Source organism: Protopterus annectens, chromosome 13.part0, assembly GCF_019279795.1.
Source record: "Protopterus annectens isolate FY-2018-M chromosome 13.part0, PAN1.0, whole genome shotgun sequence".
In the NCBI taxonomy this organism is placed as follows: domain Eukaryota; kingdom Metazoa; phylum Chordata; order Ceratodontiformes; family Protopteridae; genus Protopterus; species Protopterus annectens.
In genome coordinates, this window is record NC_056747.1 from 721375492 (window position 1) to 721402314 (window position 26823).

General features: G+C 39.7%; 1 protein-coding gene across 1 annotated transcript in view; it reads left to right on the forward strand.

The window, feature by feature from the left end:
• The window catches only part of TMEM97 (transmembrane protein 97), a 114448-nt gene extending 87908 nt beyond the window's left edge, over window positions 1-26540 (forward strand). The window contains exons 2-3 of the mRNA XM_044054406.1: window positions 5141-5285; window positions 24446-26540. Coding sequence (XP_043910341.1) covers window positions 5141-5285; window positions 24446-24696 — 396 coding nt within the window. The 3' untranslated portion in view covers window positions 24697-26540. The remainder of the gene's footprint in view (window positions 1-5140; window positions 5286-24445) is intronic.
• The last annotated feature ends 283 nt before the right edge of the window (window positions 26541-26823 follow it).

The following is a 26823-nucleotide window of genomic DNA, read 5'->3' on the forward strand; positions in this document are numbered from 1 at the left end:
GCGGGGGTAGAGGGTGTGGGGGCTGAGGGGAGAGTTGGTGCATCCATCCATCCCTGTGGCTACCCTGCCCATCACCCCCCCACTCGCGACCATGCTCGGAACATGATCTCAGATCAGATGTGGTGACCTGCCGAATATAAGTGTATTACTAAGCGCAGGAAATGAAACTAACCCGGATTCTCTCAGTAATGGCGCGTGAAGAGCCCAGCGCCAAATCCTCACCCGGGCAACGAGAGCAGGGAAATGTGATGTACGGACGTCTGTCTCCCCGACACCGCTGCCCAGTGGGCCCAAGTCCTTGTGATCGAGGCTCAGCCTGCGGATGGTGTGAGTCAGGTGGCAGCCCCCATCATGTCAGGATCAGGTCTTCCCGGAGTTGGGTTGTTTGTGAATGCAGCCCAAAGCGGGTGGTAAACTCCATCTAAGGCTAAACACTGGCATGTGACAGTTTCCTTGTTTAATGCAGCAAAATTTGTTGAGTGTGTTTAAATTTGAAGTTTTGAATATTTTTTTCATTAAGCAATGAAACAAAATACATTAACCAATAATTTATTTATTGACATTCAACTATCAGGAAAGTCTAACTGGGTAGAAGCCCATTTTTAGTGGAGGCCTGGGGAGAAAAGCTCCAAATTATTACAAAAGATTTTAAGCATAATAATGATGCAATCTTCAAAAATAAAACAATAACATCTGCAGTTTAAATAATAACAAATTAGATGCACTATTAAAACATTGGTTAAGAAGTGATATGACAATCATTTAATATTTAGAGAAATTTTGGACAGTTTGTAGGGAAATTAAACGTACATTAGTCTAGTCTAATACAAATAATTGCAGTGTAATGTCCGGGGAAAAACAGGCTTATGGTACATTTAGAGAGAGAATCAGGGAAGAGAATTAAATAGCAGTAAGGAAGTAAGTGAAGAAGGGAGAATAAGGAGGTATAAGGAATGAAAAGGTACTTGTTCACATTTAAGGATACAGTTTACCCTGGTTTTGAGTAAGAACAGAGACATATTTTAGCTAGGACGTCTTTCAGAGTGGTTTTGAAAGATGGGAAGGAGGCTATAGACCTGATGGATACAGGTAAGGAGTTCCAGGCCTTAGCAACCTTGTACAAGTACAGACAATGCCCAGCAGATTTGCTAGGTTTGTAGACAGATAGGAATTTTTGGTCACTGGATTGCAATGAGCGACTGGGAACATAGTTGTGTAGAATTTTTTTTAGTTCTGGACAGGCAGATGGTTGCTGTTAATGTTATAGGTGGTAAGAAGTTGAGTATATTTTAGTTGCTGTGGCAGATCTAACCAATTTAGGCTTTTCAGTGCTATACAGTGATGGGTCTTGAAAGGGGGGGGGTGCTGCAAATTTAGCAACTTTGTTATAGCATTGTTCAAGTTTTAATTTTTGTGAAAACTGGAGGTTGGGAGCACCATAAAGAAGAGTATAGTTTTAGTTTTGTTTCTGAGAGACGTTTTGGCTCTGCAATGCATCCGTAGTTTTTGAGTTTTTCTTATGAAATTTTGTATATGCAGGTCAAATGTAAGATTATCATATACTATCACCCCTAATAGTTTGCTAGGAGAAGTAACTTCAGTGGTTGTATTATCAAGAGATGGGACTTTATTTTTTTTTCATGAGAGAGGGATTTGGAGGAAAAAAGTAGTAGTTTGGTCTTTTGGAGTTGAGCATGAGTTGAGTTATAAAGCCATGTTTCGGTGGCTGTTAAAGCTTCCCAAGTAATTTTTTAGAGGTGTACCGTGTTGTCAGATGTGCAAGTGAGTGGAATCCTATTGTGTAGAGGGTATTGCTGAAACCGTTAGAGGAGGGACCATGGATTGTGTCTTGTGGTACACTGGTGGTGACTAGGAGGTAAGGAGAGAGTGTGGAGTGCCATTATTGACTGATACCTACTGGACAGGTAGCGTTTGAACTACAGAAGGGTGGGCTGAGAGAGGCCTAGTAAGGACATTTGAAATAGAAGTTTGCTGTAACAAACTGTTTACCCATTTCAGAACATTTCAACCATAAATGGCCACTCAAACTGTTGCCATAATAATCAATAATTATCCATTCTAATCAATTATAGCCACTTTGACAGTGCACGCCACATGTCTGATTGTGATAAAAAAGACCACAGTAAAGAATTCCAGTTTGTTTACACAAATATACACTAGTCCTGCAAAGACAGATTGATCATTTATCAACTCAGCAGGGTCAGTCATTTTTATCCACAGATATCCTTCAAACCAAGCAATTATAGCCATGTTTTTGACTGCATTCTTGTCAGATGTCTGTGTCAAATATTAATAGCGATAATGACCAAAGTCACATATTTCAAGTTTGTTTCACACCAACACACATTAGCCATAGTTAAGGATTCTACCTTAACTCACACAGTGTGCACATTAGTCCTGCAAAGCCAGATTAAAAAACTATATAAAAACAATCAGATGCACTATAAGGTATTTTCATCCACAGATAGCCCCCCCCCCGCAAGCACCAGCAGTTGTAGCCACTTTGTTGACTGTGTACACCCCCTACTGTTTGAAAAAAATCCATTACACAAACTTCCTTGGTAGTTTTGGATGAACCAAATGAAATTATAGATCACTAGTATCCCACTACGAGACCCAGCCATGTAGAGTATTAATGATGACAGTGTAAAACATGTTAACCACCTAATAACTTATACACAGTTAATATGCACAATCTCTGAACAAGTAAGGTCATCAGAATAATTCCACAGTAAAAAAAAATACTATTAGTAAAGCAGATGATATTGCTGGAAGGCAACTTTGCATTTCAGTGTTTCATCTACAAATACAGTGTCTCCTGCTCTTGAAGAATAAATGGCCTATGTTGCATTAAAAATGGTATGCTGGTGATATTGCCAAAGATTACCTGAACTAGATCAGCTATGAAAGAGGGAATGACTAGCAAAACACAACCACAAGGTCATAGTTACTAGTCATGTAGTCCAGAAGACCATTAAGGAGCCTAACTCCAGTTGGCAAATGCCCCAAAGCACTGTCTAGTTAAATGACTTGCATAAGGTCACACAGTAAATTAATGAATGCTGAAAGATTCAAACAATGTACCTTTGGCACAGGAAGCAGCTCAATAAAAAGCCAGAGCTTTCATCATCTCTGCTAACTGCCAGACAGAATAATGGTAATTAACTGTGGATATCCTTTACAGTCCAATCCTGCAGAGAATACTGTATCCCAATAATATGCAACAGTGACTACATAATGGAGGTCAGAAGGTTCTGATCTTCACTCCAAGTAATGCAGACTATATGAACCTGACATGTGCCAACCCCTTCAAAGTTGCTAGTGGCTGTAAAGATAGTATTGCAAAAGTATATTATTAAAATGCAACCTGTTTAGACCAAGTTGCATAGACCTCTCATTCTTCCCTCTTTTTGGGAAATGTTCCTGTTTTCATACCTGAGTTACCCCTGCACATGAGAATGCCTATTAATACATTAATTTTTTTTAGTACAATGAATAAAGTAAAGCAATTAAAGAATGGATGTTGCAACAACTTTTGTTCAATGCACAAGTCATACAAAACACAGACATACTGCTGTGTGCAACATATTTTTGGGGTTGGGAGCTTACACGTTTGTAGGATACCTACATTTAATTGTTTATCTCACAATGCCTTCCTTGTCATCAAGAAGAGCTGTCTCCACTCAGATCAGTCTGTACAGCTCTGACTACCTGACATACACCTCCAGAGTCACCAGACCAGATCATGGATAAATAGGGCCCTGTACCTGGTATTGAATCGAGGATCCTGCAAGCTATGCCAGGGCTAAGGTTGTGAGCTGTGGTAAAGGGTCTGATTCTCTCTGCCTTCATTTGTCTGCTGTGTGACCTTGAGCAAGTCATTGATTATTATTAATTATTTTTATTATTATTATTATTATTATTATTATTATTATTATTATTATCCCATTACTTGGGCTGTCTCTCCCCATTTACCATGAAACATTGTTCAAACCTGTCCTTGTATGTACAGGGCTCTTATTTATATTTACAATTATAACAGAGATTTGGATTTAATTTAAAACTTGTATTTCAAAATGTACAGCATACACACACAGCGGAATTGTCTGTGTGATATAATCATCACTTGCTCATATGTATATAACTGATTACAGACTTGCCTACATTAGAAGTCTACAAAAGGACTAACAAGCTAAAGTGTGTCATGTTTATATGTGTGTTCTCTGTGAAGTTATTTGTACATACTCTCTCTTTCATTCTCTGAGCACATATATGTTCTTAAGATTTGTGTGTCATACTTGGCTCTTAGTTCACAAAAGTTTTGTTTGTTTCATCTGTTGGCCAGCTACATGTTAAGGCATTTTTTCCACCGTTGCTGTTATCTAACACTTACAAACAGATCTTGTCTCTGTGTTCTCAAACTTTACTAATACTGTATCAAATTAGGGTCTATATTACAAGATCGACGGCTGAAAACATCGAACAACATATGGTCGACGTCTTCAAACGTCTACCTTATAAAAAAGACAAAAAAAAAACAAGAAAAATGTACCCTAACTGGTTTAAGCAGGCAGGCAAGCCTCACTGCACCCCCCACTACTTAAATATACCAACTCCAAGACCGCACTACATTGCAGTAAACAGAAATCTCCCCTTACGGAGATTTCCGTTTACATGCTCGGGATTCTGAGCATTCAATATTCTTGTGTCGACAGTGTCAGATTCGACATTGTCGGCTTTCGAGAATATGATATAGACCCTCAAATTAGTATTCACTATGCATGTACAGTGTATACTATTGCATCATTTTACACTGCTTTGAAACATTGTTTGCCACCTAATAATGTTGAAAAGATTTCCTTGATGCATATGGACTTCACGTAGTTTGACATTTCTGAAGCTTTTCTTCCCAGGTTGCTACTAAAAATGAAGATTTCCTTGTTAAATATAAATAACTAGATTTTTCTTGTACATTTACCTTTGAGTGCTTCTGTAATTTACTACTTAAGAAAGTACACGAGAAGTTTGTAGTCATACTACTTTTTTTTTTTTTTTTTTTTTTTGTGGTACATTAACGTCTGAGAATTATAATTTAATCATTGTGTTTCTATTTTCTTAGCTGAAGCAGCTGTTGGCTTGGTATGCAGCAGAGTTAAAAGACCCCATGATGGCTGATCCACCAATGTGGTTCAAGTCCTTTATTTTCTGTGAACTTTTACTACAGTTGCCTTTCTTTCCTGTTGCAGCATATGCTTTTTTCAAAGGTCAGTATACTTTATCTTGCAAAGCTGGAAACAAATTTGGTTAATTCATTCAAAAGTGTGTACTGTAGTACATGCTGTAATAACTTTTGCAATATAATTATTGATATGTTGTACAGAACATGATTGTGGTTAACAAATTCAAGCAACATGACACAGGCAGTAGGATATTTGCATATGATGCTGATTAAACATTTAATCTCTTGTATGTAAAGATGGATGTTTTGTAGCTTTTGATCTTGTGTGATCAATGTTCCAGGTTTCGACCATTTATGCGATCGACATTATAACATAGACCTCATGAGAATGTCATATTGCAAACATGAGATGATTGTAAAGTATCTAATAATAAACATTTTGTCTGTTATTCAAGTGTTATTAGGGAAGACCGAACTTTCTTCAGAAGTTATAGCTAATGAGTGGGATAAAATGAAAATTGAGTTTAAAAATAGGGTAGAAATAAGAGATATGGTTAAGTAGCAATAGGAATTTATTTAGAGAGGCTGACAAAAGTTAGAATATTGCAGAATAAGGGGAATCTCACAAAATAAGAGGCACAACTGCAGAGTGCTAATCGGCAAATAAGGGAGTATTTGGATAATATTCATTAGAAAGATTGCTGATAAGGGACTGTTTTTTTGATGATAACTCCATAACACAAACTCTTAACACAATGACTTGGGCAACAGAAAGTAGAAAGGGTTGTTACCAAAGTGAGAGAGCCAGTAACAAGAAAAATAACCAGAGATCCTGTAGAGGTATTAGAGATATTTTGGAAATTTTATGAAAATGTGTATAAAGTACAGAAGTATGGAAATGAAGAAAGAACATGAATGGAAATATTTATGAAGACGTAAGTATGCCATGATTAGAGGTAGATGAGTTTCAACAATTAACAGTTAAGATAGAAGATGAGATAAAATAGTGATGTATAATCAATCTGCAGGAAAGCCTCTAGGAACAGATTGGTATTCCTATGAAATTAGGAGTGACAAAAGCAATGCAGATCTGGAAGGTTTCATTTAACAGTAGTTTAAAAGTAGGGAAGGCACCAACATCTTGGAAGAAAGTTGTGGTGGCTGTGATACCCAAAGACAGTAAAGACCCATTAGACATCAGCTTCATATAGACCCATTTTAAACTATGATTACAAAGTGTTTGCCATTCTTTTAGGTAGTCTAGACAAAGTGGCTGCCAACACTGATGGAGTGGTTTTGTGGAGGGAAGGCAAACATTTGACAACATTAGTAGAACAAAGATGGCCAGAGGGAAGCAGAATGTTAAAAAACACCACTGTTAGTGGATCCTGATGCAGAGAAAGCACCCAACAGAGTAAGCTGTGATTTTATGATTAGGGAAATGGAAGTATTTGTATTGCCTGATACAGTAATAATAATGTTAATTAGGAAGTTAAATGAGGGATTGGAGGCAAGAATTAAGTGGAGAGGGTTCCTCTCTGATAAGTTGTATTTTCTTTCTCCTTTGTTGTTTGCTTTATATTGAGAGCCATTGGCAAAGAAAATCAACAACTCAGAAATGCAAGGATATCATTTGTATGGTAATCAAGAAAAGTTGGCTTCATTTGCAGACAATATTATTTTGTGCCTGATAAATCCAGAAAAGGACATTTTAGCATTATGGAGCATTTTGAGACAGTTTCAAGTCTTTTCGGGATATAAAATTAATGAAGATAAAGGCTATAGCTGTAAATTGTGTACCTCTACATGAATTGGTTCAGCAATACCCATATTTATGGGGACACGATAAGATGATGTATTTGGGAGTGTGGATTAAAAAGTCTTCTCTTATGGTAGCTAAGGCTATGTGGGAAGAGATTAAACAAAAAATAATACAAAAACTAAGAAATTACAAATTCATATTTGTGGCTATGGATATTAAGATACAACCATTGAAAATATTTTTAGTCTCTTTAATTTTATATACAAGCTAGTAATATTTTTATCAACCAGAGAAGTTGTGAACAATAATAGAGTTGAAGGGATTTACTCAGAGGGGAAGAGGGCAAGTGTTGAGAGATAAGCCAATCCTTCCAATAGAACAAGGTGGTTTAGCATTACTTGATTTAAAAGGACATTATAGAGCAACATAGTTAAGGTAAATATACATAACACAAGCAGAAAGTTATAATTCAAAGTGGAAAGGGAATGATGAAATGGAGACAATTAAAGAAACGAGAGAGAGAGAGATTTTGGATGCCTATCTTTAAGGTAACAACAGCCATACAGAATATTATATTCATAAAGTAACAAAGTATTCTAAGAACTAAGCCAACAGTAGAATGGAGAAAAGAGATTTTTGCCAATAGGAGTGACTGCAAGTAGGGGTACAGAGAATAGGTAAGAGTGGGTTAGAATTTACTGGAGAAAGCCGGTAAAGGATCCAAGGTACTGGGGGGGGGGGCAAATAACTAAAGAGGGAAAGGTAATGGAATGGAATGAGGCCAGGTAGACATTTGGAATGCAGGCTAGAGACTGCATTCCATACCAATGATAGTTATCGGAGTATAGGCAATGAGAAAACAACAAGGAAATCCTAAGTGAAAGATCTGCTTTGGCATAGTTTTTAGTTGAATCTAGAAAAGAAGCTGCTGTTAAAAAAGGGATAATTAGTATTGCATATAGAATGCTGCACAATAACTATAACAATCAGAGAAGGATAGAAAAGATTGGGAAAGAGAGACTAATTAAGCAATTTACAAGGGAACAATGGGAGGACATGTGTATGGCTACCAAGTATGCAATAAAGTCTAAAAAGTTTAGGATTTTTGCTTGGAAATGTTTGCATACGTATTTTTAAATCCCAAGCAGACTACAAAGAATTTTTCCTCCATATTGATGGCAAACGTTGGAGGTGTAATGAGAACATATGTTTTGGGAGTATAATGAGTTGGCAGACTTTACAAATTCTCTGCAGAGTACTTTGCCATAAATTATTAGGTGAGCAAATGGATGTAACTAAGGAAATGATTCTTTTGAGCTGGGACACAGAATCTGAATTGTCTATATATAGTAAAGCCTGTTAAATTTAATTCTTTCTGGTGGCTGCCAAAACAGAAATTTATAAGAAATGAAAATATTCTAAAAACTGTATCTGAAGTACTGAATATTGAAACAGTGGTGAAAGAACTGAAAGTGTGATCTTTTGAAAAGGGAAGGTGCAAATTACATAGAAATAAATGGCAATTGTGAAAACAGTACATGCAGAATAATGTTCAAAAGGAGGAGGAGTGAGGTTTAAGGGATGTTATAAATTGAGTAATTTATGCAATGCTGGATTGATGAATATTATAAAAAAGAACATTGGATGTATAATGTATGTAACTGAAAACATGTAAATGTTGCTCGTTTTCTTCTATATTAATGTAAGTTTGCCTAGGTCTTGAGTGATAATTTAATAAAGGTGTTACAAAAATGTTGGTGCTTTCTTCTCATCTGGCCTTTGCCTGACACCAATAAGACTTCACTAGTCAATGTCAGAGAGACTTCTATGGATTAATTCTGATGGCCTTGAATCTCTCCCACACAACCTCAAACTACTTTCATTTTTTAGTCGACTACTTTTTATGGAAGGCTGTTTATGAATCTGTGATCTTATTTAAAAAAAATTCCGTTATCCTTCACACTGTGTTATTGTTATTGAACAGTTCTTTTCTCAGAAGAAATTTTTTTTTCTGAAATTTTCCTGTTTCTTTAAAACATTTGAAAATTTCTGTCTCCAGTCTCCTGCTTTCGCCAAGGATGCAGATGTTAAATGTTGTGAACTGTTACTCTTATGACTCTGAGTACATACACTATGACTCGTGAGTTGCCTTTTCTGCACTGTTTCAGCCTTCTAAATGTTGCTCGAAGGATGAGGTCTGCAGCACTGCAAACACTGCTTGAAACTGGGGTCTCAACATTTCTGTGTATTATTTATTTATTTATTTATATTTATTGACCGGGAGTGTCCGACTGGATGTTGGTCCATTTTCAGCGGAGGCCCAGGGAGAAAAGCTCCACAATTAAAATAAACAGACAGTAGTTACATTGGATTACATAGCGATTAACAATTTACATAGCAATTACTTACAACATATTTACAGATGAAGAACATAGTACATCAGTAGACAACTAGAATCTTTACCTGTGAAGTACATAACAGACATTAACAAATGTTACAATAAGAAGTTCCTGCTGTAATAATAAGTACTAGGCTTATGAGCATCTGAGCTTGCTATAATCAAGGTAGTTAGTGGAATGGAAAGAAAGGTAGTGGTTGGATGGGTGATATTAGCGTGGGAGTTGCAAGGGCATAGCCAGCATGTTTTTAGGTGCACTTTTAGTAAAGTTTTGAAGTGGGTGCATGATGGTATGGAGGTAATTGTGGGTGGGAGGGAGTTCCATAATTTGGCTACGGTGCAAGAGAATAGTGCTTCACCAGCAGAGTTATTGGCTTTAGTGATCTGCAAGTGATTTTTGTTGCTGGATCTTAGTGGTCTGGTGGTGTGATAGGGTTGGAGTAGATTCTGGAGGGATGAGACATTTAGTGGATGGTTTACTAGTTTGTGGGCGAGTGAGAGTTGATACCATTGAAGGAGGTGAGGGAGTTCAAGCCAGCCCAGTTCAGCAAGTGAGAGACAGTGGTGACTATGGTAGGATGACCCTGTGGCAAATTTGGCGATTTTGTTGTAGCAGGTCTCTAGCTTGTTTAGATCGCATTGCCTTAGGTTGGTATATATTGGAGAGGCATAAAGTAGGGTGGAAATAAGGTGGGAATTTGCTGTTGAAATCTTTGCTGCTTTGGTGAGAAGTTGCTTATTTCTGTACAATGCTCCTAGTTTTTTGTGGACTTTTTTTATGGTCATGGATATGTGAATGTCAAATTTTAGTTTACTGTCTATTTCCACTCCTAGCAATTTGGTGTGTTCAGTTGGGTATATAGTGGTGTTGTCTTTTGCTGTGATGTTAAAGTGAGAGTTGTTTTGAGTATGTTTGGTGAGTTGACAGATGAGTAGTTTAGTTTTGTTTGGGTTGAGTATTAATTGGGCATCGGATAACCAAGTTTCAACAGAGGAAAAGGCTTCCTGTGTGACTTTTTGCAGTTTGGGTAGGGACTGGGCTGAGCAGATGATGATTGAGTCATCTACGTATTGTATGAGTGTGCCATGTTTGGTGGCAGAGGCTAGATTATCGGTGAAATCAGAGAAGCGTAGGGGTCCAAGGATGGATCCTTGGGGAACCCCTATGGAGACAGGTAGTTGGGGAGATATGTCATTCTGCCATACAACGGATTGTTGGCGGTCAGACAGGTAACTGTGAAACCAGTTGATGACTGAGAAGGATAGGTTATTGAGGACAGAGATAAGTTGTTTGCGTGGGACCATGTCAAATGCTTTAGATAGGTCTAGGAAAGTAGCAGAGGAGAGATAGCCATTGTTTTTATGCTGAAGGATAGTGTTAGTAAAGGAAAGTAAGGCATTGGTGGTGCTATGGTTTGGTCGGAAACCATGCTGAGTATTGGAAAGGAGGTTGTTAGTAAGGAGGTAGTCTGAGACCTGAGAGTGTATGCATCTCTCTAGTATTTTGGAGAGTGGAGAGAGAATAGCTATGGGGTGGTAATTGGTTAGTTCTATGGAGGGTCTGCCTTTGTGGAGGGGAATTATATGTGATACTTTACACAGTGTGGGAATGTAACTTTCTGACCGAGATCGGTTAATCAAGATGGATACTGGGTAGGCCAGAGCATCAGCTGCGATTTGTAGGTATTCACTTGGGGGGGTTGTCTGCTGCTAATTTGGTGGGCTTAAGTTTAGTTAAGAGTTTTTTTATGTTGGAGGTAGGTACAGGAGAAAAAGAGAAGGCAGTGGGGAGATTACTAGTTGAAGGTGTGGGTTGGAGGGGAGGGGGCGTTGTGTTTAGCTATTGATAATATGGTTTGTGTGAAGTGTGTGTTGAATGAGGTAGCAATATTTTCTGAGGAGTGAGGGATGTTAGGAAGAGGGGTACTGACTTTACCTGGGTGGAGGATGGAGTTCATGGAGGACCAGAATTGTTTGGGGCTGTGTTGGGAGGAGTCTAGGGCAGACTGGTAGTATTGGAATTTGTCCTGTTTTTATTAGCTTTTTGACTCTATTACGTAGTTCTAGAAATTTCTGTCTAGTTGAGGGGTTTTTGGTTGTGCACCAGTGCTCCCAGGCTTTATCCCTGTTTTTCATTTCTGACTTAGTGGTTTTCTGTAGCCATGGGGAGGGTTGTGCTTTGATTCTGGAAAGTCTTATGGGGGCATGGTAATTAAGGATGCTCAGGAAGATAGTATTAAAAAATTCAACTACATCATCAAGATTGAGGTACTTTAGAGGATGCCAGTTACATTCTTTGAGGGATGAGATGAATGTGAGTGGGTTAAAGTTTAGTTTTTTACGTATTTGATGGTAGATGACAGGTTTAGCTTGGTATAGGTATTTTTTGAGTAGGAATGTTGAGGAGTGATCACTGAGGCTATCTGATAAGCAGCCTGTTATATATGACTGGGGGCTCTTACTGACTAGTATCCAATCCAGGGTAGTGTGCTTGCTGGAGTTTTTATTTATCCTGGTTGGCAACTGGACTAGTTGGGTAAAGCCATGAAGGTTTACATGATGGGTTGGATGGTTGCCAGAACAGGATTGCCAGTCAATATTGAAATCACCTAAAATGATAGTTTCTTGGGGGAGATGGTGCGTAGACCAGCTGAGGAGGTTTTCTAGTGGAGGGATGTTTTGGCCAGGTGGGAAGTAGCAGCCAATTATGTTGATGGTTTTGTTTTGGTTTATTTTGAGGTTAGTATATATTATTTCTTCATTGCCTATTTGTGGAGCAGATGATTTTAAGACCTGGATGTTTAGATGCTGTTTAAATATTATACTACACCGCCTCCTTTCTTGTGTAGCCGGTCTACTCTTAGTATGCCATAACCTGTAGGGAGTATTTGCTCACTGGTAATGTGAGGTTTTAGCCAGGTTTCTGTCAGGATGACTATATCTGGGGAGTACAAGTCTATTCATGTTCATGGACTTTATTGGAAATACTTCTAATATTTAGGCTTAGTAGAAGGAAGTCACTTGGCTTTCTATTGGCTGTAATATGGGAGAAGTTGTGGTTTCTAGTCTGATTATGAGGATTGGGTTTGGAGATGGCAGGGTCAGGGTTGGGGTGGATGTCTCCACTTAGGGCTAGTTTTGATATGCATGAGGTTAGTTTTCTCAGTTTTTGAATGTGTTTGTTTATAAGGGAAACTTTATGATTGTGGTCTGGGGGTAATAGGTATGGTGGGAGGGTTACTGTGTTAAGTTGTAGAGATGCTTTATGTTTGAGTAATATAGTTGGTAGAATATGTGGGGGTGCATAGGGATGGTTCTTGAGTTGGTGGGAGGGGAGCTGAGTGAGGGTGAGACATGAGTGATGGTGAGAGTAGTAGTATAGTGGTAGTGGTTGAGTGGGGGAATGATGGAGCTTTGGTAGGATGTAAGATATGCAAGGAGAGTGCATGCAGTGAGCATAGGTAAGGTATGCTTGTACATGTTAGTTGAGGAGGTGTGATAGTAGTGGGAAGATGGAGGAGGTAGTGTTGGGTTAGCACTGTGGTTGGCTATTGGAAAGATGGGAGGGGTTTGTGAGTGTAATAAAGGTGGGACAACTGGGGGGCAGGAGGAAATAGGGGGCAGGGTGGGGAGTGAAGTGGGTAGAGACCCTGTTAGTTGCTCTTATGAGGGGGCTGGAAACAATCAGGTAACAAGAGTTAACTGATAAATGAACATATGATAGTGACAAGGGTGGTTGTAGTTTTAAAAATGGTGCCTGCCACAGGTAATTATTAACTTTGGGATTGTCTTAATGTAATAAACAGGGAAGGGGGAGGGGAGAACAAGGGTGTGAGCAGGCAGTTCTTTGTACTGCTGCTAATGAGCCAAAGCAAAGACAAGTTTGTGTTTAAGAAACTATCACAATTGACCAAGGACTGCTCTGAAACTGTAAGTCATTTCTTAACCATTTCTCAGGTGGAAAAACAGGATAACCTTGTATCAGTAGGCTACTGTGGTCTCATTTTAAATTAACAAACGCACAGTATTGATCAGTTATGGATACTATTTGCTAACAGAAGGGAATAAGAGAGAAAGTGGAAGGTGTGTGTGTCTGTGTGTGTGTTGCTTACAAGCCAAAGCAGAGTGCTCTCCAGGGGAAAATGAATATTGGCTCAAACAGGTAGACACATACTCAAAGTTAACTTTAGCTGTTTGCAGACAGTTGAGACCCGGACTGCTCTTTTCTTAGAAGAATGATAAAGGTGGTACCGCAGCTGAATACTTACGAGTGGTGTTAGGTTCAAAGTTAACTTTAGCTGTTTGCAGACAGTTCAGACCCGGACTGCTCTTTTCTTAGAAGAATGATAAAGGTGGTACCGCAGTTGAATACTTACGAGTGGTGTTAGGTTCAAAGTTAACTGTAGCTGTTTGCAGACAGTTCAGACCAGGACTGCACTTTTCTTATAAGAATGATAAAGGTGGTACCGCAGCTGACTCCGTAAGGGTGGTGTTAGGTCTAGAAAAAAAGAGTGGTAGCTGTCTTTTTAATGGTAATGCCTGTTATGCATGGTTGCTGCCTTCTCTCAATGATTTTCCACATTTAAGTAATTTGATATAAATAGAATCTCTTACCAAATTTGTATTTTTGAAAATACCTCCTTCCCCAAAAAGCATAAGCTTTCCTTAATTTTCTTTTCTATAAGATGGTCTGTTTTTTTTTTTCTTTAAATGTAAGCTGCCATTCAATTTCTGTAATTGTGTCAAGCCCTGTTTCACCCTCTCTGTATCTGTAGACCAGCTGCAGATCTTTTATCTATATAAAAATAAATTGCTTTCCTTTCCTTGTCCATAAGCAGTATCACTTGTATAGATATTAAAGTGGCTTTTTCACAGTACAAAGTTCTGTATGACCCTATTAGTGACTGTCATTTCTTCACTACCATTATTGTAATGTCACCTGTTACACAGACACTTTTTATACCAGCTACTGTCACCTGTTTGAAGACTTTCTAACTTCTGTGCTAACCTTTGTGTGGCACTATGTTCTGTGTGTTTTGCTAGCCTATAAATTCCGCATTCAGAGCTTGTCCCTAGTTTGATTAACTTTAATCACGTGGTCATGAATTCTAATTAGATCTATATAGAAAAAAGATTTTCTGCTGCAAATAGTGGTGCAGTATATGTGTATCTATCAATCGACAATCCCTCTTTCTAATTTTTTGCACATGGGGGGCAGGAGTCACTTCAGCAGTGACAATCATCCAAAGTTCACACTCCTGGGTGGCTGCCATGGTTGTTCTGTATCCCACATACGCACACAGACTCACTGCTATGGCCAATTAGTGTGTCCAATCTATCTACTGCATGGCTTTGAAATGTGGGATGAAAAAGGAGTACCCAGAGAAAACCCACACAAACACAGGGAGGATATGCAGACTCCATACAGAAGACACCTCAGCTGGGAATCGAACCAGAGAACCACTTACTGTGCGGCAACAACACTGCTTGCTTTACCACAGTAATGCAGCATGTATGCAAAATAACCTGCTGTTGGTGTCTTTACAGTTACGATATATGCTTATCTGCAAATACTGCCCACCACACTTGAAAAACATACACATCATTAGTGACTGCTGCCACATGCAGTCAGGCTATTCGTTAAGCATGTTATGCACAGAACTGATCTATAAGAATTCTGATTTGTTAATAGACTTGCTGCACCATTTGATGTAAATTTATATGTTCATAGGTAGGTACTAGGCTATTGGCCCTAGGGCCTATATATGCCTAGCCAAAAAGGTACCCTGGCTTTCGCCACCCAAGAAAATTATTTTCCTGTGCCCCTGTCGAGCACAGCCACAGAGGTGATCCCCGGGGTGAATTTCCTATCTCCCATCCAGTCATCAAGATTTTTCTTGAACAGTACTAATGAGGAGCTTTGTTTGATATAGATAGGTAGTTTGTTCCAGAGTATGGGAAGTCTCTGGGACAGGAACCTATCCCTCCAGCATGTTCTGTTTATTGTGGTGACAAGGTTTAGGTCCCTAGAGCGTGTAGCTTGGAGGGATTGGGATTTCTTTAAGTGGAACATGTCCAACAGCTCTGGGTTTGACATAGCTTTGTATGTTAGGCAAAGATCGCCTCTGAGTAGATGATATGCGATGGAGTAAAGCTGGAGTTTTTTGAGACAGTCTGCATAGGGCATCTGTTTGAGGCCGGTAATTCTCTTTGTGAGGTATTTCTATGGCCTTTCCAGTTGTAGATGTCTTGTGAGGTACATGCCAAAAGGGGCGTTGTACTCTATAATGGGTCTAATGAGTGATGAGTAGAGGGGAATAATGACCTCTTTTTTTCCTGGATGAGAAACCTTTTTTGATGAAGTGTGCCACATAGAAGGATTTCCTGACTACTCTGGTGATGTGATTATCAAAGGAGAGACTACGGTCCACCTGTGTCCCAAGGTCTCTTATCACACTTTCAGTGTTAAGTAGACTACCACCTATGTGGTAGCTCTTGGGTACAGAGTTTTGACCAAAGGGGATGACAGTGCACTTTTCGGCATTGAGCTTGAGGCCATGGCTTTGACAACAGACATCTGTCTCAGTGAGGCCCTTGTGTAGGATGTCCACATTGTTAGGAATTTTGATTATCGCTCCTAGTTTGTAGTCATCTGCGAACTTCATTAGCCAAAGACCTTCTGTGTTGGTCTGTACTTCAGAAAAGTAGATAGCAAACAGGAGAGGACCCAGGACTGAACCCTGTGGTACTCCACTTGTCACTGGTCTGAAGTCGGATTTGGAGTCTGCTACTTTCACAGTGTGGGTTCTGTCACTGAACCAGTTGGCAACCCATCTTGTGACATAGGGATTTATACCTAGTTTAGTGAGTTTATCTATAATTCCAGAGTGGAGGATGGTGTCAAAAGCCTTGGCGAGATCTAGATTGGCTGTGTGAACCACCTTACCCTCGTCTACAGCTTTGGTGACTGCTTCAAAGAAGTCTATCAGGTTTAGGAGACATGATCTGCCTTTTACAAACCCTAACTGGGTGGGTCCAGAGTTTGGAGATTACCAATGTCTTTGTTTACAAGTTCCATGGTGATGCATTCCATAGCTTTGCAGACCAGGCTTGTTAGGCTAATGGTGCGGTAGTTCCCAGGGTCCATGGTGTCTCCCCTTTTGTAGAGTGGGATAAACATCGCTGTGTGCCATTCAGTGGGTACAAAGCTTGAGGTGAGGCTATGATTGAACATGGTGCTTAGGTGGGGTGCCAGTTCATTCTGTAGTTAGTGTAGAACGCAGCCTGGGATGTTGTCAGGTCCCATGGATGCTGTGTTCTTGGCTTTGGAGAGTGTGGTTTTTACCTGTGCAGCCATGATTACAGGAACTTTGCATTCTTCTGGTAAAGAGATGGGCCCTTTAGGGAGTGAGAGAGGGGTAAAGTTAGCACTGAATCTATCTGCCGGGATGTTGGCAATATCAGTTGGTTCTGCATATTTAGTGCCATTGTGCTGTAACTCAGAGCAGAACTGAGTGTTGCCATTGAGATTCTTGACATAGCTATAGAATGCTGTGTGGTTGTCTTTAGAATCAGTGGCGATTTTATTTTTGTAAGTAGCTTTGGAGGATTTTATGAGGGATCTCAGCTTCTTACTGAGGCTGACCAGGGACCTCCAATCATGGGATTTTACTTTTTTTTTTTGCAACAGTTTCTTTCTTCTGTTGTAGAGTTTGTTTGTGGCAGGGGACCACCAGATTGGCTTCCTTTTTTTGGAGGATAGCATCTTGATTTTGTTAGGGATAGCACGATCCATGCACTTGTGTAAGTGCTTATAAAGTGCATTTGTGTAGGATTCAGCAGTTGTACCTCTATTGTCCATCTGCATGGGTGTCGTGAAGTTTGCCACTTCTGTCTTAAGATGCGTGAAGTTGGCTTTGGAGAAATTTTTTACGGTGGTTTCCCTAATGGGGGGGGGGGTGGGGACAGGATGTGGATGTCTACTGTGATTAGCTTGTGGTTGGATCTGACCAACGAGGCTTGACCTCTAGTGTGGAACACTGGTCACCCATGTTGGTAATGACCAGGTCTAGGATATTGCTGTCCCTGGTGGGGGTGTGGATAAGTTGATCCAAGGCACTGGAATTTATGAATTCCAGAAAATGTTGAGCAAAAGAGTTGTTACATGAGTAGTTTTCCCAGTTAATGGTGGGGTAGTTGAAATTGCCCATTATGAGGGTGTTAAGTTGTACCCTAATATTTTCCAGTGTATCAAGAAATGAGGAATGGGAATCCTGGGGCATGGTAGGGGATCTGTAGCAAGTTACAATTTGGATTGCGGTCTTGCCCAGAGTTAGTTGCACTTGGATAATCTCGGATGCATTATGCTGAGCAACTAGCCTGGAGGTGTGGATATCCTTAATGAATATGGACACACCTCCTTCTTTAGTGTTTCAGTCCAGGTTAGGTGGCCGAAAGGTGTGGTATGAATTATAGCCTGGTAATGCAGGGGTACTCTTTGGAGCCTTGAACCAGGTCTCTGTCACTGCACAGATGTCGATGTTCTCCATTTTAAGGAGTGACTTGAGTGAATGCATTTTGAGGTTTAGACGTCTAGCATTGAGTAGCATTACCCTCAGATTTTGCTTTTGTACCTGTTATGGTGGTGAATTTGTCATTTGAACCTTGCCTAAAAAAGGCACTATAGGGGTGGCAAGAACCTTAGCCAGTTTCTGGAACCCCAAGGGCGACAGGTGCAGGTCATCTCTGGCAAAGCATCGTGGTCTGTTGACCATGTCGCCCCAGGCAGACAGATACTGGATCCCCTTAGAATGACACCAGTAGCTTAGCCAATTGTTGAAGTCTATCATTTTGTCCTTGTACTGTGGTATCATTCTGGATGATGGCAGGATGCTACTCAGGGCTAGGGTCATACCTGCCTGGGCTACAAGATCGAAGAGCTCATCCATGTCTCTTTTCATGTAGTCCAGGGAGGTACGTCTCAGGTCATTCACACCAACATGGACAGTGACAGAGTCATATTTGTACTTGTGGAGTGACCTCAGTGTGTGAGTTATATGGTGGATCCTGGCACCTGACAGGCAGCTGACAGTAACTTTCTCCTTGTTTAGCCTGTTGAGTGGAACATCAGTGTGCCTGAGAGTCACCTATGACCAGACTGTTGGGTACATTGTTATGCCTTATGGGCTGTGGTTGAGTGGCACACTGATTTTGTGGGCTATGTGTCATTTGGGTTGTGTTGGGGGGGTGGAGGTTGCTTGTATTTCTGCTTTGGAGGTCTCTGTTGCTTGAGCAAATTTTTATTGAGAGCCTCCGCGAATGTAGGTGTGTGTTTTGTGTTTCTATGTGTCTGTTTTGGTGGTGCAGATTTTGAGGAACTATGTGATGAGTGTGGTGTGGTGCGGTGCAAGTGTTTACCTTCTCCTCTGTCTAGTCCAGTCTTGGGTGAAGAGAGCTTTGCTTCTAGTTTGTCTGTATAAGTGCATCTCTCACAGGTTGTAGTGTTGGGTGGTAGGATTTATGCTACGTTTAATGTTGTTCTCCAGTGCACCTTTAATTATTGAACTGGCCTTTCCTCCATGAGGAAAACCATTATTTTCTTATTATATGAAAATCAGGTCCATAATTTGTTTCTTTTATACTTTGTTGCTGTGAGGAACAGCCAGTCAAAATAACATGATTTTGTTTTTTTAAGTGATTTCACTGGTTTCACTCAATTTCCTTAGAATTCTTGGGTGAATGTTACATGGCTCCTTTGTTTTCTCTCCCTTTTGGTTTATAAGTTCTTCCATGATCCTTTACTGTGTGAAACAGCCTAGATTATCATCACCCCTCCTACTTTTGAACATTTTTACTGTTTAGTATGTTGTCTTCCTTTCTCCTGTTCTGAGAAAGTCAGGCAAACAAGCTGAACTGTAGGCACAGGGGAATGGAATTTACCTGTGCTGATCATGACCTGGATGTGAACAGTGGTGATGACCTGGATGTGAACAGTGGCTCATATACAAGAGGTTGCAACTTGCAAAGAAATTAGATTTAGTTACTGGCTCAACTTTCTGGGTGGAAGGGCAGAAGCCTTGGCATCATAATCCCAGCAGCCTTAGGACAGAGTGGGGCACTACTCTGGCATCCCAGTCACAGCAGTCTTAGTATAGAGTGGGGCGCTACTCCAGCATCACAATCCCAACAGTCTTAGGACAGAGTGGGTGCTACTCTTGACATCACAAGCACTGTAGTATTGGGGCACAGAGTGGGGTGCTACTCTGGCATCACAATCCCAGCAGCCTTAGGACAGAGTGGAGCACTACTCCATGCCCGGGGTAAGAAATGTTAACTTATTTGTAGGGAGATTTGATCAGTCAGGGGTTTTATTTCATGAAGCGTTCTATGTTTCTATCTTGCACAGACTGTTACGTATGCAAAAAAATTTTACAAGCATTCAAACTAATTACTGCAGTTTAGGATTTTATAGCCTAAAATTATGCATACCCTACTAATGACACTTAACTATTATTCAGAAATATAACCTCAGTTAATACATCTTTAGATTGTCCAAAGTATTTCATCAACTTTGTTCTGATTACCTAGTTTTCACACAATTCAGGGTATTCATTTCAATGTATTTTTGTCACATATGACTTATCAAGCAGATCTATTTATTTAACGTGAGCTTTTCTTTCAGCACAGATTGCTGTTTATTTCTGGTTAAATCATTCTTGCATTTCTATTTTCAGTTCTGCTGTATGTACAAAACAGTCTGACTGGAGTACATTCAGCTTTTAATAATTCTTTTGTGAAAATCATCTAAAGTAACTGATTCACATTACACATTCCTAGAAAAGAATTCCATATTTCTAAATATCCTATAACTCTGCACACTTGAGCACTCACATTGCCAGATGAGTATGATGTATTCGAAAATCTCTGACTCCCTACAGGATGAAAAATACATGGCTGCTAACTGTTACACTTACTGCAAGTAACAGGAATGGGTCATCTCCACCTTGACTACAAGCAGGATGCCCAAATTAGACTAAAGGCACAGATAGCAGGAGAAAAATGATGAGGCAATGTCAGTTTACACCTGCAGAGGGAACGTCAGCTCTTTCACAGTGTGTGTGAGCCTGACTGCAGAGGGAACGTCAGCTCTTTCACAGTGTGTGTGAGCCTGACTGCAGAGGGAACGACAGCTCTTTCACAGTGCGTGTGAGCCTGACTGCAGAGGGAACGACAGCTCTTTCACAGTGCGTGTGAGCCTGACTGCAGAGGGAACAACAGCTCTTTCACAGTGCGTGTGAGCCTGACTGCAGAGGGAACGTCGGCTCTTTCACAGTGTGTGTGAGCCCGACTGCAGAGGGAACGTCAGCTCTTTCACAGTGTGTGTGAGCCTGACTGCAGAGGGAACGTCAGCTCTTTCACAGTGCATGTGAGCCTGACTGCAGAGGGAACGTCAGCTCTTTCACAGTGCGTGTGAGCCTGACTGCAGTGGGAATGACAGCTCTTTCACAGTGTGTGTGAGCCTGACTGCAGTGGGAATGACAGCTCTTTCACAGTGTGTGTGAGCCTGACTGCAGTAGGAATGACAGCTCTTTCACAGTGTGTGTGAGCCTGACTGCAGTAGGAATGACAGCTCTTTCACAGTGTGTGTGAGCCTGACTGCAGAGGGAACGACAGCTCTTTCACAGTGCATGTGAGCCTGACTGCAGAGGGAACGACAGCTCTTTCACAGTGCGTGTGAGCCTGACTGCAGAGGGAACGACAGCTCTTTCACAGTGCGTGTGAGCCTGACTGCAGAGGGAACGACAGCTCTTTCACAGTGCGTGTGAGCCTGACTGCAGAGGGAACGACAGCTCTTTCACAGTGCGTGTGAGCCTGACTGCAGAGAGAACGACAGCTCTTTCACAGTGTGTGTGAGCCTGACTGCAGAGCCTGACTGCAGAGGGAACGACAGCTCTTTCACAGTGTGTGTGAGTCTGACTGCAGAGGGAACGACAGCTCTTTCACAGTGTGTGTGAGTCTGACTGCAGAGGGAACGACAGCTCTTTCACAGTGCGTGTGAGTCTGACTGCAGAGGGAACGACAGCTCTTTCACAGTGCGTGTGAGCCTGACTGCAGAGGGAACGACAGCTCTTTCACAGTGCGTGTGAGCCTGACTGCAGAGGGAACGACAGCTCTTTCACAGTGCGTGTGAGCCTGACTGCAGAGGGAACGACAGCTCTTTCACAGTGCGTGTGAGCCTGACTGCAGAGGGAACGGCAGCTCTTTCACAGTGCGTATACACATGCTTACCAGATTATGTAACCCAGCACTAAGGGGTTAGTGTATAACTAAGGAACATACCAGTTTTGTGCAATATATAGTGATCACATTAACAGCTGTACTTCTCTTACAGTCACAAGGCTGTGTATATTCTGGTAGCCACAATACCTTCCTTCTTGAAGAAATGGGACTCTGTCAACAAAGGGTAATATTAGGGTATGTCGCAATAAGTGATAACTCAAGAGGGGGGACTGAGCACTGGGATATGAGGTGATTCAAGGTTAATGTTGGTTTGGGTTAAAGCATCAAAAAGTAGCAGAAATAGGGGAGCAGAAGGCACATGGGTGACAAGGAATGATGACACTTTCAGAAAAAAGGGGGGGGATGCTGGGAAAAAAAATCAGTTTCACTAGCATTGTTCTGTCAGACAGGTCATCTTTGGAATTTTATAAGCACCTTATAAATAAGCAGTGTAAAATCTATAGACTGAACTGTGTTGTAAAATTCTGACACAGAAGGTAATTTATTTTGCTTCAGAAAAAGTGAGACATAAGATGTGTCCTCTTTAAATTATTGCAGCCAGTTGTATGTTAGTCATGTGTTATGATTTTCTGAGTCTTAGCTTAAAAAGTCACGTGATGAGGGGGATTCAGAAAATTGTGTGAAAGGATAAATTAAGCCTGAACAATAGAGACATACCTCCAAAAATAGGTGCATCCTGTGTATAGGTAAATCAGGCCAGAAAATATGAATGTTTCTCCAAAACAGGGGCAGTTGAGAGGTCTGAGTCTAGAAGGTTTCCTTACATGCATGATATAGACTGAAACTTCTAAAATGGTACTTAACACCTTTTCTCTGTGTTCAACAGGCACTGTTGCAGATCTGACTTAAAATAAGGCATGTTTGGTTAATATAATGCAGCTTTGTTTTTTGCCAATTGACTTTCAGATTCCTTAGTAGGATATTAGGCAAATGTAATGGATAGTTTGGGCCGTGTCATTTAAATGGGTGTATCTGCTATATTTTTATTTATTTTATTTTACTTGTAAATATATATATATATATATATATATATATATATATATATATATATATATATATATATATCTATATATATATAATTTATTTTTTTTATTACTAAACTCATTTTTTTCAGTCTGCCTCTTTTTTTTATTGTACCGTACTTGTATATGGAATTAGCCTGTATACCTCCCCTTTTTTCTATATTAAGTAATGTACCTACTTGATATTTTGAATTGTACACTGTATTGAATGCATTTCATATTGTATTGACTACTGTTCGCTCTGTATTATTTCTGTATTATCCAATTTTGTACTTGTATACACATCTTAAGTTATTTTATATTGTCCTGCAATTTTATTATCATGTGTCATGGAGCTTTTCTCCCCAGGCCTCTACTGAAAATGGACATATATCCAGTTAGACTAGCCAGGTCAACAAATGTAAAATAAAATAAAATAAAAATAATGTTATGAAATGAATTACCAAGTAAAATATATAGTGCACAAGAGCACAGAAGGCCTTAAATGGCAGTTGACTAATGGATGGGTTGAAAAAAAAAAAGTATGTTTGATACCAAGAAATATTCTTGATTTTGTTTGCTACAAGGGTCTGCTGTTTAGAATTCAGTAGACTGCTCTGCTGAAGTGGAAACAAATCTAGTTGCATGCCAGTGTTGGTTCAAATCAATTTAACTTCCGTATTTATACTGGAAGATAACACCATGAATTGTTTGCTACTTTGTAAGACTATAGTAAGTATTGCATAATTGTTGAGTGCCATGAATGCTGCAGAAATGTAATACTTGAGATTAACTTTATAAATGCCACTTTAGAAATCAGTATTTGGAGCGACTGTCCTATATTACTCGATTTGGGAGTATGGAACTGGAAGCAGATTCATTGTGTGGATGTGGCATGTGGTCATCAGTTTGTTTTTAAGTGAATCCTGATTATGGTAGCCCATTCAGTTGAGTGGGTTGAAATCTATAACCCTAGGTAAAGTGGGGAAGCAAACCCCCCCACCTGTAAATGTGGTGTGTAACCCTCTGCATCCCCTTAAATAATATAACTTACTCTGAGGTCACTGTATCTTTGCAGATTGGAGCCTGTTTGATGGAAACGACATGAAAAAGTGGAATTTGCTTAAGGCAATATCGAGACATAGACAAAAATCGCTCTTTTCTAAATTTGGGGGGGTACTCAAAAGTAAATAAAATGTAGAAACAGAGGAAATTATCACTGAAATTTAGCAATGCTTTTGAAGTATAGCATGGGGGTGTTGGTTTGAATTTAGCTGATATGATTATAATTGGAATATTCAATTAGATTTAATCAATTCGTATTTTGAGTGATGAAAGGGCCGTGTAAATACAAGACTGCTGACTGGGTAAGAAAGTTTTGCCTTACCCCAAAGCTATGCAGTCTCAGACCTTGTATATTTGCAGATAAATGGGTGTGTTCTCTGCAAAAAAAAAGACAACTTTTGTAATTCAAACTTTTTTGACATTGTGCATTGTTGTTTTTTTTTTCTTTTATTTATGGTTGACTGTATTCCATTTTCAGAATTACTCTAGATCCTAGCACAGGTACACAAGTGATACTATGCAGAAGCCCTGAGTTGACTTTATATTGTAGGCGGTTGTTCTATGATTTAAATGAGATTTTGTAAACTATAGACTAGTGTTTAAATGTGCATTTATGGGATTCTTGTATTTGATTGCAGTTTGTGTGGCAAATTTTGTTGACTGAAAGCAAAGTGTTAAAGTGGTCTAAAACTTTTGATTGTGTACCTTTGTATAAACAGGAGGATGTAAATGGATACGAACTCCAGCAATTATCTACGGTACACACGTTGCTACAACAGTTACTGCCATCCTTGCTCATATTCTGTTTCAAGATTTCTCAGAGTCCAAACATCCAGCTCCAGAGACATTTGAAGAAAGGTTTACCCTTCTGTCAATCTACTTACCTTATCTTGTAATACCTGTCATGATTGTACTTACGATGTTGTACAGCCCACACTATAATACAATGGAGAAAAAAAAAACATACTAACGCATACAAGTTATATACCTCTCGGGCACAAGTTGTATTTATATCTGCTTTGTTTTTTTTTAAATTGATCATTTCTGCTTGAAAAAATGTAGTAAAAGTAAATGGAAATATGAATCTAGGCAGGTGATGGAAATGTTTGATTTATATATCTAATCACCATCCATTACTAACTGTATGTCATGCATTGGCCATGACTTCAACATTTCAGTGTTGCATGGTTTCAGATTTGGAGACAAGACTAGAATAGAAGATACCAGACTCACAGATCTTGGTCATCTTTTCACATCCTGTTCTTCTACTCCATTGTGGAATTTTTCCTGTTGTAGGAAATGAGAGAACGACTGCTTTTTGTAAGTATGGCTAGTGCTGCACGTAAGCTAAATGTGATGCCTGACATTACTTCTAAAGCATGTGTACATCTTTTGTCCTGGCTTATGTGGCATTCACTGACTAAGGCTATTTACTAACACTCAGTCTATAGTACTGGGCAAGTTTCCACACTTCTGTAGTGTTAAAAAGTTCATATATGTTCTGAAAATAAAATGGTTCGAATATGAAATTTACCATTCATAGCCTGAAATGAGCTTGGAAAGCTTATTTAAGGGGTAACATACATGGGAGCATCGCATGACTGCTGGCAATTAGATGAAGCAATACAGATACTTTATGACTGATGATTCTTTAAAGTCTACAGTTTAAAACTTTATATAGCCGGTACCCCACTCCAAAAAGATATGGTAGTTGGGCATATCGACACTTTGACAGTTCCCTCACCTTTGGCCACCATGTTGCAAAAGTAGTTAGGAGATCTTCTATGTAGCACAACTGATTTTTAAAGGTATCTTATCTAGGGTAAAGGATGTTATTCTTCCTCTGTACTCTGCTCCGATTAGTGCCATGCCCCTTTCATCATGTACCTAGCCAGACATATCATACAGCTTGAAAGGCCCCAAGGGTTGTTAACAACAGATTATTGGCCTAAAAACCCTCCTCTACCAAGACAGACTAGAGGCCCTATCCCTATGCTCTGTCTCTTGTAGACTCCTCTGTGATCATCTATGCCTGGCATTCTGTGCCATTAAAGACTACCCTTGTGGATCTTTACTACCTTCACAGGATGAATAACCATATGAATACCCAAATCAAGGATTTAAACCTCCACCACCTTATAAATAAAACATGTTTGAGGTATTGATCCATTACCCAGTGGTTGCCGTATCTCTGGATAAAACTGTCCTTGTACGTTAAGCAGAGTGACATCCTTGCAAACTTCAAGACTAACCTTGCCAATCAGATGGGTACCCACACGTTCATCACTGGCCTGGCTTGTTTGTCCTCCTGGAAGTGGGGTTCCATTTCGATGATGGTATTTAGCAAGACGTACGTGGTCGTCAAGCTTACTTACCCTGCAGTTCTTAAGATCTTATAATTCTGCTCTTTGATTGTTTCCATCAGTGCTGCAATTGATTTATATTATCACCACCTTGTGTCATAACAAGGTTGTAAAATCACCATGAGCAGAAACAAGTCCATTAGATTCATTATTTTTGTCAGATGTAAACGATACCTAATTTTACACTTAAAATGCAATAAAGTATTTTTGTTGTTTAAATGTAGCGTTTAACTCTGAATATTGACATTTTGACTCCTTGTTGTTTCCTTTTACTCGGCTAAGAAAAGCTCTCCCTTCTGTTAATTTTGTCTTTTGTCTATTTGCTTTGTCCCTTTTGTACTTTTAAAACAGTTTTGGTTCTATTTGGTCTAAGTAAAGGACGATTATAATATTTGTTCTTTATGGAATCCATTCTACACTGTAGTCAGTAATAAAATTAATTACATTTGTATATGCAGTCTGTATTAATTTTAGTGCAAGAATTATTTAACAATTTATGGAACTTTTCTCTCTGAGCTTGTGCTGAAACGGGCCTTTTCTACTAGACATACTTTCAAGGAATAAATAAACTGAGATTGCTTTTCCATCTGGCTTGCTTTAAGCTGTAGTTGCACTGGCAGTGGGAATCTGACACTAACTGGTAAGTGACCTGTACATACCTCTGTCTAGAAAGTTAGAGAAACAAAATAAATGCACAGAAAGAGAACATTTATACATATTGGTTGGAAAGTAAC